Raw genomic sequence first — 14,746 nt, forward strand, 5'->3', positions numbered from 1 at the left:
CGAGAAGAGAAAGTTTTCTAATTTGGTACCGGCAATGCAGCATTTACTCAAGGTCATCAATCGCTTGGCTGCTCAACAGCATTTGTTGTCATATGCAGTTATCAGTGCCATTAAAACTGACTCGACACCAATATAGCGAGTGGGCCAAAAGTACTGTTGACAAGTTTGTAATCAACTAATTTTAAAAGGAAGGAAGGAAGTCAGAAAAGGAAAGTAGATCAGGTCGTAAAGAAGGAAAGGTTTGAGGTGGAAGGACGGCAAACAACGGTTTAGGTGACAATGATGTATAAATGGAAATCCTCAAGGGAAATTCAATTTACATTGTGCTGCATAGATTTTGTGTTGCCCACCACGAAGAACCACAAACTCATGCAGACATGCAAGGAGACATTCAGCATGAACGAGGCGTGCCAACAGTGCTGCACCACTTTCTAACATATGGTGCAAAAATGAAGCAAAACTTGAGCCTACAAAATTTCTAATTCACAAGAATCGGCTGCCGGGGAGCCTAACTATAGGCAGAAATCTTCTGAGAAATTGATGAAAATCAATTATTATTATTTTTTTTTTCAAAGGCGGTGCACTCATACGCTTTACCCAGAGCACTGTATACACTTGACATGGGTGTCTTGTACTTTAATTGATTATGCAAACGCATTGTGTATTATGGGGGCAAATTCAGTGCCTGCGCACGTCAAACAGTATGACGTTGTTGTGTATGTGTGTTGAAGTAAAGGTTACCTGGCGAGGTGAGCAGAGATGTTTGGTGGGCCCGTGCAGGAGGAGCTAGGTGAGGATCCCTGGTGGAAACGGGCAGCTGCCATTAATGTCACACAATATACACACACAGACTCACCTGCGTTCATTAGCACCTGAGTGCAAGCAGCTGTGCGCGTGTGTCAGCACTAGCGTCATTATTTGTGTAGAACTTTTTTTTTTTTTTTTTTTAATCATCTTCCACACATCCATTTAATTGTTAGCAGAAACTAAACAAAGAAATGTTTGTTTATACTGTGTGTGTACGTATTTTAAGTGTGTTAAAGTCCGAGAAAAGGGATTGTGATGAACTTTGACACGCACATTTATCAACGGCGATAATGAACCTTTGGAGTTTGTTGATAAAATCTCATCAAGAACATCAAATATGTCCTTATCTCTTTTATTCTATCTTCTCCCTCCCTCTCTCAACACCTTGATTATGCAACATCTGTTAAGTGGATTTATCACTTTAGCAAAGGAGAAGTGCTCACCAACACAGAATTCCGCAGATTTGTACAAAATATTTAAGAAATGGGCCTTTTGTATATTTAGAAAAAAGTCTTTTGATCCTTGAGGTCAGCTCACGAATAATGGGAACAAAAACAAAAGTGTGTGTGTGTGTGTGCGCACACATCAAATCACAAGGATAAATACGAAAATATTAAATTCACATACAGTAATTCTATTTACCTTTGGGGGATTAAAAAATTTACATAAATTGAATATTCAATTAAAATGAAAGTTTTCTTTTCATTTTGTGCATAAATCATATATATATATATATATATATAATTTTATCATAAGATTTAATTTAGATACAATTTCTATCCGAGCGCTGTTCCTAATATTTTGCTGACCATCGTTAGCTACACGTGAGCGTAACCGAAATAATAAACCCACAGTTGAATTAACGCCTCTCAGTCTTAAATTTGTCAAGACCGAATGTTCCAAATAGGTTAGGCCCCTCCTATCCGGCATCATCTATGGGTGTGGGTTGCCATTTAAGCCATGTGACATGGAGTCGCTTGAAGCGTGAGGATGACGATGAGTAGATCTTCCTCGGGTATCACCCAGGTGCTCCACCTAATGCTCGCCCTGACCGCCACCAAGGCCAACGTCGGCGAGGGTCCGGGCGCCAGCCGGGGTCCCGGCTCGGCCCCTCCCAGCCCGAAGCTGCTGATCGGTTTCCAGGCTCCTTGGAACTCGTCGTTCCCCTTCAGTGCCCAGCGGCTGGGCTCTGCCATCCAGATCGCCATAGACAAGGTGAACGGCAACCCCTCCTTCCTGGGCAACTACACTTTGAGCTTCGTCTACATGGACACAGCCTGCAGCCCTAAACTGTCCTTAGGGGCCTTCATTCAGCAGGTGTGGCGGGACAACGCGTCTGCCGTCTTTGGCCCAGCGTGTCCCGAAGAAGCTGAGGTACGGCTTCTATGACACTGCGTATTATTTTGAGTGGTTCGCTTTATTTCTATTGTGCAAGGTGGCGGTTATCAGGAATCGCTGGCGAGAGGAGCGCTTGCATGAATCATTACACATAATTTGTGCACCTGACCTTGTGACTCAGTAGATTATTTCTGGTCATTGTTTATTTCTAGTGTGCAAGATGGCATTTATCATGAACCACTGGCTCTGGGGAAATCTTTGAGTGATTACTATTTAGAGACATTGTTTATTTCTATTGTGCAAGGACGTGGGTGTCATGAATCACTGTTGAGAGGAGCAAACAAGCACTTGACATATATATTGCGCAAGTGACTGTATGTGTTGTAGACGTTTTTTTTGACTCAGTGGATTATTTCTAGTCGTTCTATTTGTCTAATTTCTTCTATTGTGCAAGGTAACATTCATCACGAATAATAGCAAGATGACTGAGCCAGTTAATCATGTAATCTAAATTACACACATGACTGAGTGTGCTGTGGACAACTTTTTGGCTGTGTATTATTTCTAGTCTTTCTGTTTATTTCTAAAGGCGGTTGTCATGAATACCTGGCAACAGGAACAATCGCATAAATTAATTTTGTGACTGGTCGTGTAGCTGACTTTTTGTATTATTTCTAGTCTTTCTGTTTATTTCTATTGTGCAAGGTGATGGTTATGACTTGAGTGTGCTGTGGAATGTTCTTCTGGCTCAGTGCAACTTACCGTACCTCATGAAAAACAGGGCAAAAGAAGTACTCGCATCACCTACATGTATGTGACGTAGTTTTGTTTGTGTGTAGGTGACGGGCCTGATCGCGTCCACGTGGAGCATCCCCATGTTCGGATTCGTGGGCCAGTCGTCCAAGATGGACAACGCCGACGTGTACGACTCGTACGTGAACGTGGTGCCGCCGCTCAAGAGGAGCTCCGAGGTGCTGGTGAAGACCTTGGAGTTCTTCGGGTGGACGCATGTGGCCATGATCGGCGGTGGTCTGGACTCCAACACGTGGAACAAAGTGGACGCGCTGTGGAAAACGGTGGACACGGCGCTGAGGTCAAGGTTCAAGTTGACGGCCGCCGTCAAGTTCGACACCAGCGACCCACGTCTGGTTTACCGCAACGTCAAGTACATCGCCACTGTGGCTAGAGGTGAGCAAACGCGACACTTTTTTCATACTGTACATCAAGATATTTTTTTTTTTCATAAATTACTCCAATTGCTTAAAACTACCAGATATTCAATATTTTTCAGGATTTTAACCATTTGAATGCCAGCTTTATTGTTTGAATTATTGAATTTATTATTAAAACGATTACTTAAGTTTTTGTTGTTGTTGGTTTTTTTGTAGTCCTTCTATTCACTTTCAATACCGCTTATCCCATTTGGGTTGTTGGGCACACACAAAAAAAAAAAAAAAAAAAAAAAAAGAGCAAGTATGAAGTTTAAAAAAGCAGAAAAAAATACATTTAAGTATGATGATTTAACCGCCATGTTTTCTTCACGTACATTTTCAGAGGCTGCAAAATGCATCGACAGAGTAGAAAAGACTTAACATTTCAAAGCCAATAATTCCAACTATATTTCATGCCACAAGTTGTAACACATCCAAAATGATTACAATTTATAAAAAAAAAAAAAAAAAAAAAAAAAAGGCTATAGTGGCACGCATAAGGGCTCATTCAAGGGCTAAGGTCCTAATGTAATTACGTCCATGTGGGGCTCAGTGATCGTGGTCCTGGCCAACAAGGAGGACTCTCTGACGCTGCTGCTGGAGGCCGAGCGCCAGGGCCTGATGGGCGGTGACAACGTTTTCTTCCTGGTGCAACATTTTGAGGTCAGTGGCGGCGTGGTGAGGAAAACGCGCGCAAACACATCACACTCATTGAGCACCGCAAATGTAAACGTCACATTTGTAAAAGGCAAATAGCCTCACTGCTGATGTTCCATTTCGCGATCAAGCTAATGCCTGTGGCGGGCCATGCGTTTAGTACCTGGGCCTTCAGTGGGGAATTCACCAACTCAATCCACCTCTTAATACCACCACGTTGCAATTATAGAAACCATCAATACTACCAAAAAATACGCAATATAAAAGCATGCAATTGTGCCAATGCCACATACAGTACATTATCTACAGCAGTGCAGAAACAATACTTCTCTAATAACACCACAAAACCATAAAGCATTTCAATAAAAGACATCATACTCACCAGAGATGCTGATTATTGAATGTATAAATACTGTACATCTAGATCGCTACAGATGATGTTTTGCCCAGTCAAAGTTGGATGTAACAGGTTTTGGTCAGAACGACCAGAAGTCGGTAAAATACTGGGGTCTTCGAGGGCCAGCGCTCAGGCCCTGTGCGACATCGCATTCCCATCATTGCTCCACTTCCTCATAAACGTGTGTGTTATTAAGCTAACATCGACAAAACATGCATAATTAGCATTATCAATTATCATTATTGCCGACGTCGTTGTACGCCTGTGGCCATTTCTTTTAAGGATGTTTGGGCTAGCAACAAATGCAGAAGGATTCCAGTGAATTAGCATTAGCGACATTGGCTATAGGCAACTTTAATAATGCTTTCCAAGGTGTGACATGCATAGCGTTTTGATGTTTTCCACTGAGCAGGACAACGTGTGGAAATACTCAACTGGACGGCCAAATGAACCGAGCGGCCCTCCGAGCCTTTGACATGACGTTCATCATCGGCCAGAAGTCTTATGACGGCTACGACTACTACGACTTCTTTGAGCAGGTGTTCGAAAGACTCCGAGGACCGCCATTCCACAGCAACCTGACGTCCGAGAGAGAGGTAAGAAAAAGAAAAGAAGGAAAAGGGAAAGACATTTTGATGGCATTCATTTCAGGTGAGCACCTACTCGGCCTACTTGCACGACGCTGTGCTGCTCTACGCCATGGCCTTGAAGGAGGTCCTGAAAGACAGCGAGGATCCTCACGACGGACGTCAGGTTCTGCAGAAACTGAAGAACAAGAATGGCATTCGCTTCTACGGTAAGCGAATGGTCGGGTGGCATTTCGAGCTTCAAACAGCAACGCAATGAACGAGGCTCATTTCGCAGGAGCTTCCGGACTGGTCCACTTTGACGAGGACGGGGAGAGAAACCTGGACTATTCCATTTACGACCTGCAGTATCGCAGGGATGATGCCACGTTTGTCCCAGTCCTTCATTTTGACAGCCACAGCAAAAGCATCCGGTAACAAGCAAGACACCAGTCACCATACAGACGAAGCTATACAGTGGAATGCCCTAAAAGTTAAACAAAACTTGGAGTTCAACCAACCACAGTTATGGGGCAGATATGCTTTAAAAGTTGAACAACATTTCCATCCATCCATTTTCTTTACAGCTTATTCTCACTAGGGTCACGGGTTGCTGGAGCCTATCCCTGCTATCTTTGGGCGGGAGGTGGGGTACACCCTGAACCGGTTGCCAGCCAATCACAGAACACATAGAAACAAACAACCATTGGCACTCACATTCACACCTACGGGCAATTTAGAGTCTTCAATCAATCTACCACGCATGTTTTGGGGATGTGGGAGGAAACCCACCCAGGCACAGGGAGAACATGCAAACACCACACAGGCGGGGCCGGGATTTGAACCCCGGTCCCCAGAACTCTGAGGCAGATGTGCTCACCAGTCGTCCACCGTTGGGAGTTACAAAAAACGAAATGCTCTTAGAAATAAATGTCTCAGAGGTTGAACAACCAAAATGCGTTCAAACCAAAATGTTGTGGGAAATATATGCCTTAAAAATTGAGCAAAACTTGCAGGTCAACCAATATGTCCTAGGAAAGAAATATGCCTCAAACGTTTTGAACAAAACTTGGGAGCTCAACCAAGATATTAGGGGAAAATTGTGCTTCAAAATTTTCTGGGAAGTTGGAAATCGGATTCAAGTCTGGGCTCTGGTGGAAAAGTCATGTCGTCACGATGGGATGTTGTGTGTTGAATTTTGGAGGGGAAAATCAATTTTGGAACAAGGTTGTAAAATGTGGAAAAAGTGAAGCACCGTGAATATTTTCCAGATGCATCGTATCAAACGTCAACGGGAGAATGGTGTGATTTCAGGCCGACGCCCATGTTCGCCGCAGTGACTTGGCCCAAAGGAAGACCCCCGTCCGACAACCCCGAATGCGGCTTCAACAACGAGCTGTGCGAATGGCTGAGTACCGGTGCGCTCAAGCATCTTGTATGTCAGGGGCTCTCAAACGTTTGGAGTTCAGGGACTTTTTGAGAATGTATTCACCATCCTTGATATATAGCTTAAGCTCCATCTACTAGTACACTCTTTGTCCTCACTAGTAGAACTAGTAATTTCCACTACCGTATGACATTTTTGCACACAGGTAGGACAACTTTGGCAGACTAATAATGTAGGACAACTTTGGCTGACTCGTAGGACAACTTCATCTTACTCATGAGTCAAAACTGTACACTAATAAACATCAGCACGCTTCTAGTAGTGCTAGTAAAACACTAGATGTTAACTAGTAAAATTTTTAATGCACTAGTGCGGGACTACATACAACTAGTAGGATATTTCTGGATTATGTATGACAATTCTGCAGACTAGCAGGACACGTGCATGTTACTAGTGAGAGAAAACTGGACTAGTTTTCTACATGCTACATGTACAACTAGTGACAAAGTCTACCAATTAGCAACTAGCGCTTCACTAGTAGTAGGACAACTGCATGTTAGTAGTGAGGCAAAGCTGCACGAGTTGGCAACTGTGTGCTACTAATATGGCTAGTGACATCAAATGTTAGTTAAAATCTAGTGTTTCACTAGTAGTACTAGTAATATACACAGGTCAACTAGTGTGAAAATTTGGACGCACTAGTAACATGAAGTTGTCCTGATAGTGTGAAGAAATGTCACACAGTAGTAGAACAAAACGGAACTTGTAAGACATAGTCATTCTACTTGTGGGCCTACTAGTCGTTATACGAGTTCACTGCATTGTCATACTAGTGAGGACTATGAGTGTACTAGTACAGGGACCTTGAGCAAGATATTCCGAATATGGAATCCAAGCTCAAACGGTTTTACGCAGATCCCGGTTTGAGAACCTCTGGCGTACGTGATGGTGTGACTTGATGCTAACCTTCCGTGCGGTGGCGTCACGTCAGACATCGTCCTTCTGGCTCTGCTGGTCACCTTCCCCGTCATCGGCGTGTCGGTCGTGCTGGGCATCGGCGTCCTGGTGCTTCAGAAGCTGCGCCTCCAGGCCAGCCTGGAGGACTCGCGCTGGTGGCTCATCGACTACGGCGACATCACAATCATCAGGGAGGCGTCGGTACGACCCTTCGTGGGACTGCAGTGTGTCGCGAATGTAGTATGTCGTGTGCGTTTCTTTTTTGTGCGATCCCCATGCAGCACGTGCACGCCGTGTCGCTGAGCACCACCAGGAGTCCGAGTGGCAGCGGAGGCTCCTGCTCCACCTTGTCCACCAACAGCTACGGCTTCAAGGACAAAACGGGCAAAGAGCACATCTACGTCCCCATTGGCCTCTACCAGGTAAATGACACAATGCTCGTCGGAATGGAATGAAATTTAAAAATGAAAAAAACATAAACTTTTCAAAGACAATTCAGCGTGTCCCCCACCTCTCGTCAAAAGGCAGCTGGGATAGGCTCCAAGTCACCGGCCACCCAAATGAGCGCATATTAAATAAAATAATAAAATAAAAGATAAGCTTAAAATAAACTATTTTAACATACATTATTTTAATACTAGCTCATTTGTATTTGTGCTGTTAAATAAATAAATATATACATTTTGTGTTCATAAATAAATATAAGTCATCTAAATACATTTAAATATGTATTTAATATACAAAAAAAATGATCAATAGTTGCCTTTAGGGAAGGCCATTTTCTGTTCGTAAAAAAAATATAATAAATAATAATCATCATCAAAATCATAATATACATTTGAATGTAATTTTTCTATGCATATATTTATTGGAGTACATTTAAATATGTGTTTATTACTTGCTACATAATACTCCCAAAGTTTATATATTCATGTTTTTAAATATGTGTTTATTACATAAATGTGCTCAGTCTAACATAAATATTACTACAGTTTAGTTTTTAGGGAAGGCCCTTTGCTGTAATTAAAAACAAAAACATTCTATTTCTTTAACTGAATACTATCAAGTCTATCGATATTTAAATATATGTATTGATTATGTAAAATATAATATTTAGCTCAATTTTAGGTCTGTAAATGTTTTACTTTTTTTTTCTCAATCCATCTTCCAACTTTGTGGGAGCAGTTTGGGAAGTTCATTTTCTGTTCCCAGCGCACAAAGCAAGTTCCGAATAAAACGAGTGCTCAGATAAGTTTGGTGTGGAAGAAAAAGCCTAACAACAACACAACAAAGTCCCACTGCAACAACTTGTGGAAAGTCATCCCAGAAGAGTGACGCAAATGCCGCACTTCCCTTTTCACCTCCTGCGGGTGTCCCAATACTTTTGTTCCAGTGGTCGCTCACTCTTGACTTCTGTAAATGGACGCAGGGTAATTACGTGGCCATCAAGTACATCAAGAAGGACGTTCGTGAGAACCTCCACGGGGCCTCCGTCCTCGCCGAGTTCAACGTGGTAACGTTCTTCAGCGAACTCTTACGCGGCGTGTTACTAATGGCGCGTTGCTGAATGGCCTCCACCTCCGCCGAGACAGATGAGGGAGATGAAGCACGAGAACCTGTTGCAAGTTCTTCGGCGCATGTGTGGAGCCGCCCAACGTCTGTCTGGTGACGCAGTACTGCAGGAAGGGCAGCCTGAAGGTCAGTGCGGCGCGCTACTCCCGAAAGACACAATTGTAGTGTCGCTGTTGTGGTTTTGCAGGATGTTTTGAAGGCTTCCGACGTGGAGTTGGACGGGATGTTCAAGCTTTCCTTCGCTTACGACATCGTCAACGTAGGTGTCACGTACCCCCCCCCCCGGTGCCTCGAGAACCCCCCCGTCCGTCCGTCCGTCCCCGACGTGACGTGACGTGTGTTACCTCCCGCAGGGAATGGACTTCATCCACAAGAGCAGCCTCAAGTTCCACGGCAACCTGAAGACCAGCACCTGCATGGTGGACAGCCGGCTGCAGGTGAAACTATCCGGGTTTGGACTGTGGGAGTTTAAGTACGGCAGTAAAGGCAACAGTGACCTGACAGGAACTCCCAAATATGAAGGTAAGAGAAAATTTTTTTTTTTTTTTTTTGAGAGTAGTAAAACTCACAAAATGTCTCAACGCAGGGAGTCAAACTTGACAGCACCATAAAATACAAAATTCAACCGTAAGTTTCTTTGTTTTTTTTTGCCAATTCAGCCCCTGACACCACTTTCACTTAGCAACATGAAATTTGATAAGCTTGTCTCAATAAAACATGCCTGGAAAGACACCGGAAGTCTGCCATTATGGTTTGAAGCAGCCATTCTGGGGTCAAGTCAAGCTATTTCCTGGGTTCCTTTGATTTTTTTGATTTTTTTAATTCAGCCCCTGAAGCCAGTTTCTCTGAGCAACATGAAATTTGATAGACAGGAAATCTGCCATTTCAGGGTCAATTTTGCCATTTCCAGGGGTTCTTTGAATGTTTGGAAAAGTTTGAAGAGTCCATGCCCGAAAGACACAGGAAGTCTACTATTTTTGATGTAAGCAGCCAATTTAGGTTAATTTTGGCCTTTCTAGGAGTCCTTCAAAGACAAACTCCTCTTAGAGACTTGTCTGATTGTGACCAAATTGAAACCACATATATTAAACAGATGGGCGATGCTCAGTCGTAAAACATTGGAATTTTTGTCATTGCATGCCAGCGAAGCATGTAAAGTTTGATGACGTGCCGCAAAAGCGAAAACTCAATAGCTCAACCACAAGAATGTTTTAAAAATTCAGCCCCCGAAGCCTTCGTTTCACTTCGCAACATAAAACTCGTCGACAGTTCTGCTGTGAGTAGAGGCGCAACAAGAATTTCAGGAACCCATGTCTAAAAGGTCACACAAAGTCGTCCATTTTTGTTTTGAAGTGGCCAGTTTAGGCTCGTTTTGGCCATTTCCAGGAGTCCTTCAGAGAAAACTCTTTTTCTCTGACTGCAACCAAACTGGAACCACATTAGACAGATAGCTGGCGCTAAATCCCCAAACTTTGCGTTCATGCCATTAAACAAGAAACTTGTAACTCTGACAAGTGACTTGTGACGTTGCAGGGTTTTTCTGGACAGCTCCGGAGCTTTTGAGAAAAGTCAACCCCGCGATCACTGGGACCCCCAAAGGGGACATCTACAGTTTTGCAATCATCCTGTGGGAGCTCATGTACAACTCCAAGAGCGGGCCGTACCATGAGGTCAACATCGAGCCCAAAGGTTGCCATGACAACATTTCAACCTCATTTCAATAAAATGGCCAACTACAATCAGCAACTTGTCTGCAGAGATAATCGCGAGGCTGCGGGGGCCCTCCCGCGGCGAGCCCCTCAGACCGCCCCTTTCTGACCTGTGCGACGAAAGCATCAACTCGTTGCTCAGGGTCTGCTGGAACGAAAACCCCGACCACCGACCGCCGTTTCGGTCCATTCTGAGACAGCTGAAGGAAATCAGCCCAGAAAGGTCCCACCATTGTTTTTTCTTTGCTATCTTCTCCTCCAAACATCATCTCTACAAATTTCACAACATTAAAGCCGTGGCTCGTGTCAAACAACACATTTTAGCTCGACGACGGGAGCAAACAAAGCAAGAGGCAGCGCTATAATCCCAACGTGTAAGAACGTTAGAGCCAATCAGAAACACGAACAAAGTCATTTCCAGAAAAGGCACGATAAAAATAGATTGTAAAAAATATATATATATATATATATATATATAAATGTAAATAAAAATAAAATTGTTATCTTTAAAAGTTCATTATTTGATTGATAATAATAATCATAATTTGAGAATATTCATATTTCAATACTCATTGCAATGACCTGGATGGATGGATGATATATATTTCAATATAATTATATTTTTCAATATAACACTATTTTCTTCAGTTTTCAATTCAATAATTCCAATACATTTATATTTTCATACTGTATTTTTAAGAATATTATGAAACAATTTTTAAATGTATCATCTTTTAAATATATGGCATATACAAATAAGTTAAAAAAAGTTAATTTGATTGACAATATTCTTTAAATACAAAATATGTTTATACAATCAATATGTATAGTTTTCATAATATTCATACATTGATATTTTATACTGTATTTCAAAATACAATCAAATACTGATTAAATACAAATTCTCATTGTCATATTTTCAAAAATGTATTATGCATATTTGAAATTTCTTCAAAATATACTCCTTTTTTAACAATATTTACAAAAGATTAAATATTTTACAAAAATTCTACTTTTATACAGTAATATTTTAAACATTTACAAAAATACATAAACTGATACTTCTAATACTGTTATATTTTTATACTTTATATTTTAAAAATATTTGAAAACATTTACTAGATAAATCAATTATATTTTAACACATAGTTATATGTGTTTTAAGAATATATATTTAAAAAGAAAAAAGTGAGCATGTCTTTTGAGTGTTTTTCCCATTCGTGCTGCAGCCATGCAAACATTCTGGACAACATGGTGGAGAAGCTCGAAAAATATGCCAATCACCTGGAGGTGGTGGTGGAGGAGAGAACCAATCAACTGGTCGCCGAGAAGTCTCGCTCAGACAAGCTTCTCTCCAGCATGTTGCCGAGGTAACCGCGTCGATGCGACTAACCCGTAAGTCCTCTCGACGGTGACTTGTCGACCCGCAGGTACATCGCTGACGAACTGATGGCAGGGAAGTCGGTGGAGCCTCGCAGCTACGACGTGGTGAGCATCTTCTTCTCTGACATCGTGGGCTTCACCTCCATGTGCGCCATCAGCTCGGCCATGGAGGTGATCATGTTCCTCAATGACCTCTACAGCCTCTTTGATGACATCATCAGGATGTATGACGTCTACAAGGTACGGGGAGACAAAAAAAAAAAAAAAAGTTATACTGGCTGGTTATACGGGCACAGATGGCAAAAGTGCGCACACCGTGTTCTTAAGTAGAAGTACAGTCCCAAAGTATTTGTATGTTGCTTCCCACCACTGGCAATGGGTCACTGTTGACGAGCAGCGCGTCTTCCAGGTGGAGACCATCGGTGACGCCTACATGGTGGCCAGCGGTCTGCCCATCGCCAACGGCCAACAGCACGCCGTGGAGATCGCCACCATGGCTCTCCACTTCTTGAGCGCCATCAAGCGCTTCCGGATACGCCACATGCCCTCCGAGAGCCTGGCCATCCGCATCGGCGCCCACTCGGGTGAGAGCCAACACGAAAAAGAGACAACTCAAAAACGTTTCAAAATGTCTGTGTGAAGATGTTGCTGGTGGCTTTTATTTGGGCAGGTCCGGTGGTCGCCGGCGTGGTCGGAAGCACAATGCCTCGCTACTGTTTGTTTGGTGACACGGTCAACATGGCCTCTCGCATGGAGAGCAACAGCTTACGTGAGACAGCCCGGAAAAACCTATGTTGATCTATTTTTTAAATGATCATATTAATAATACATGTATTGCTTTTCTATGCTGGAAAAGGTTCTCTTCAAAAGATAATGTTGTCAAACCCACTCCCATGCAATGACAAAAATGGTAATGTTTGGGAGTTTAAACCATCCATCCATCCCATCCATTTTCTTTTACCGCTTACCCTCACGAGGGTCGTGGGCTGCTGAAGCCTATCCCGGCGATCTCCGGGCGGGAGGTGGGTTACACCCTGAACCGGTTGCCAGCCAATCGCAGGGCACATAGAAACAAACAACCATCCGTACTCACATTCACACCTACGGCAATTTAGAGTCTTCAATCAACCTACCACGCGTGTTTTTGGGATGTGGGAGGAAACCCGGAGTACCCGGAGAAAACCCACGCAGGCACGGGGAGAACATGCAAACTCCACACAGGCGGGGCCGGGATTTGAACCCCGGTCACCAGAACTGTGAGGCAGATGTGCTAACCAGTCGCCCACCGTGCCGGCGGAGTTTAAACCCATCTAGGACAAAATCTCTCAGATGGAACCCCCGGGAAAAGCCAAAGTAACCCTATATTGGCTGCTTCAAAGAAAAATAGAAAACCCATTGTGTCTATTCTGGCATGGATTTTTAAAGCATTCAAATGAACCTTGGAAATGGCCAAATTTGGCATGAAACAGCTGCTTCTAACCAAAATGGCAGACCTTCCGTGTCTTTTCCGCCGTATGGTCAACTTTTTTTGTGTAGAGTCATCCACAAATAATAGACATGCCTACCAATTTTCATGTTGCTAAGTTAAACCGGCATCAAGAGGCTGGATTTTCAAAACATTTGAAGGACCCCTGGAAGTTGCCAAACTGACCCTGAAATGGCCACTTTAAACCAAAATGCCAGACTTCCTGTGTCTTCCTACGACTTTTTTTGTGGGTCAACTATTGATAGACATATCTACAAGGGGTCATGTTGCTCAGCGAAACAGGCTTTGGCTTAACTTTCAACAACGACAGTGCTGGTGTGTGCCTAAACTTACAGTTTACCGTCATATTTTCTTTGCTGTTTGGTCAGCCTTGAAGATTCACATTTCTCAGTGCACTGCTGACATTCTGACTCAGGTGGGGTCATTCGAGCTGGAGGAAAGGGGACAAATCGAAATGAAGGTGATTTTAACACACGCACGTGTGTGTTACAAGCATGTGCAAACGTTCTCACCTGTGTGTGTGTGTGTGTCAGGGCAAAGGCTACCATAAGACCTACTGGCTGTTGAGCAAACAGGGTTTCAACCCTCCTTTACTGGCTCCCCACAGCCCTGCACGGACGGACGCATGCCTCCAGCTGGAAAAAGAGGTGCACTCAGGACCCATCCACGTGCTCTTCTTTTTCTTCTTGATGTTGTGTTCCTAATTGTCTTTTTTTTTTTTTTTTTTTTTTTTGTGGTGTGTCAAGAAAAAGGGAGTGTGCAGAGCTGCAGATAAACGGGCAACAAAACCTGCTGGCGAGGAGACCGCTGTGCCTTTAGTTGACAATTAGTTTACCTGTGACAACAAATAAGATTTATGTTGTTTTAGTATTTATTTATTGATGCCTTTCATGTGGACCTCGCTCTAAACAAAAGGCACAAGAATCCAATTCAGGGTTTTTAAAGTCCCTACATGCAAGTGAAATAAGACATGAGATTATCAGTTCACAACTGATCCGACTAAACTTAATTCAGCAAATGAATCACAATTATTAGTCCACCTGATTCCTGGCTGACTTAATGTGTTATCAAATATAGAATAATAAAAAAATGTAAGTGTCTTGTAGGGAGTGCATACAGCTACTAGACGCTAATCGTTTAAGCAACATCCATATTTATTGCACGTTGGGAGTGTATGCAGGTACTATGTTGGCTAATCAATGAAGAAACCATATCCATATGTACTTAGAGTGTAGGGACTGCATACAGCTACTTGTGGCAAGTAAACATCAATATT

General features: G+C 42.9%; 1 protein-coding gene across 1 annotated transcript; it reads left to right on the top strand.

Annotated features, from left to right (window-relative positions):
• The first annotated feature begins 1,797 nt into the window (after window positions 1-1,797).
• On the top strand, window positions 1,798-14,174 carry gucy2g (guanylate cyclase 2g). Its single transcript, XM_061664026.1, is given in 23 exon segments — window positions 1,798-2,181; window positions 2,985-3,333; window positions 3,910-4,019; window positions 4,823-4,837; window positions 4,839-5,006; window positions 5,062-5,206; window positions 5,275-5,410; window positions 6,291-6,394; window positions 7,355-7,521; window positions 7,602-7,742; window positions 8,750-8,833; window positions 8,913-8,945; window positions 8,947-9,018; window positions 9,080-9,151; window positions 9,246-9,414; window positions 10,426-10,581; window positions 10,650-10,824; window positions 11,831-11,971; window positions 12,032-12,224; window positions 12,394-12,568; window positions 12,655-12,753; window positions 13,839-13,930; window positions 14,004-14,174. Coding segments are annotated over 23 exon segments (3,351 nt in total).
• The last annotated feature ends 572 nt before the right edge of the window (window positions 14,175-14,746 follow it).

This window comes from Phycodurus eques, chromosome 19 (genome assembly GCF_024500275.1).
Source record: "Phycodurus eques isolate BA_2022a chromosome 19, UOR_Pequ_1.1, whole genome shotgun sequence".
Classification (NCBI taxonomy): domain Eukaryota; kingdom Metazoa; phylum Chordata; class Actinopteri; order Syngnathiformes; family Syngnathidae; genus Phycodurus; species Phycodurus eques.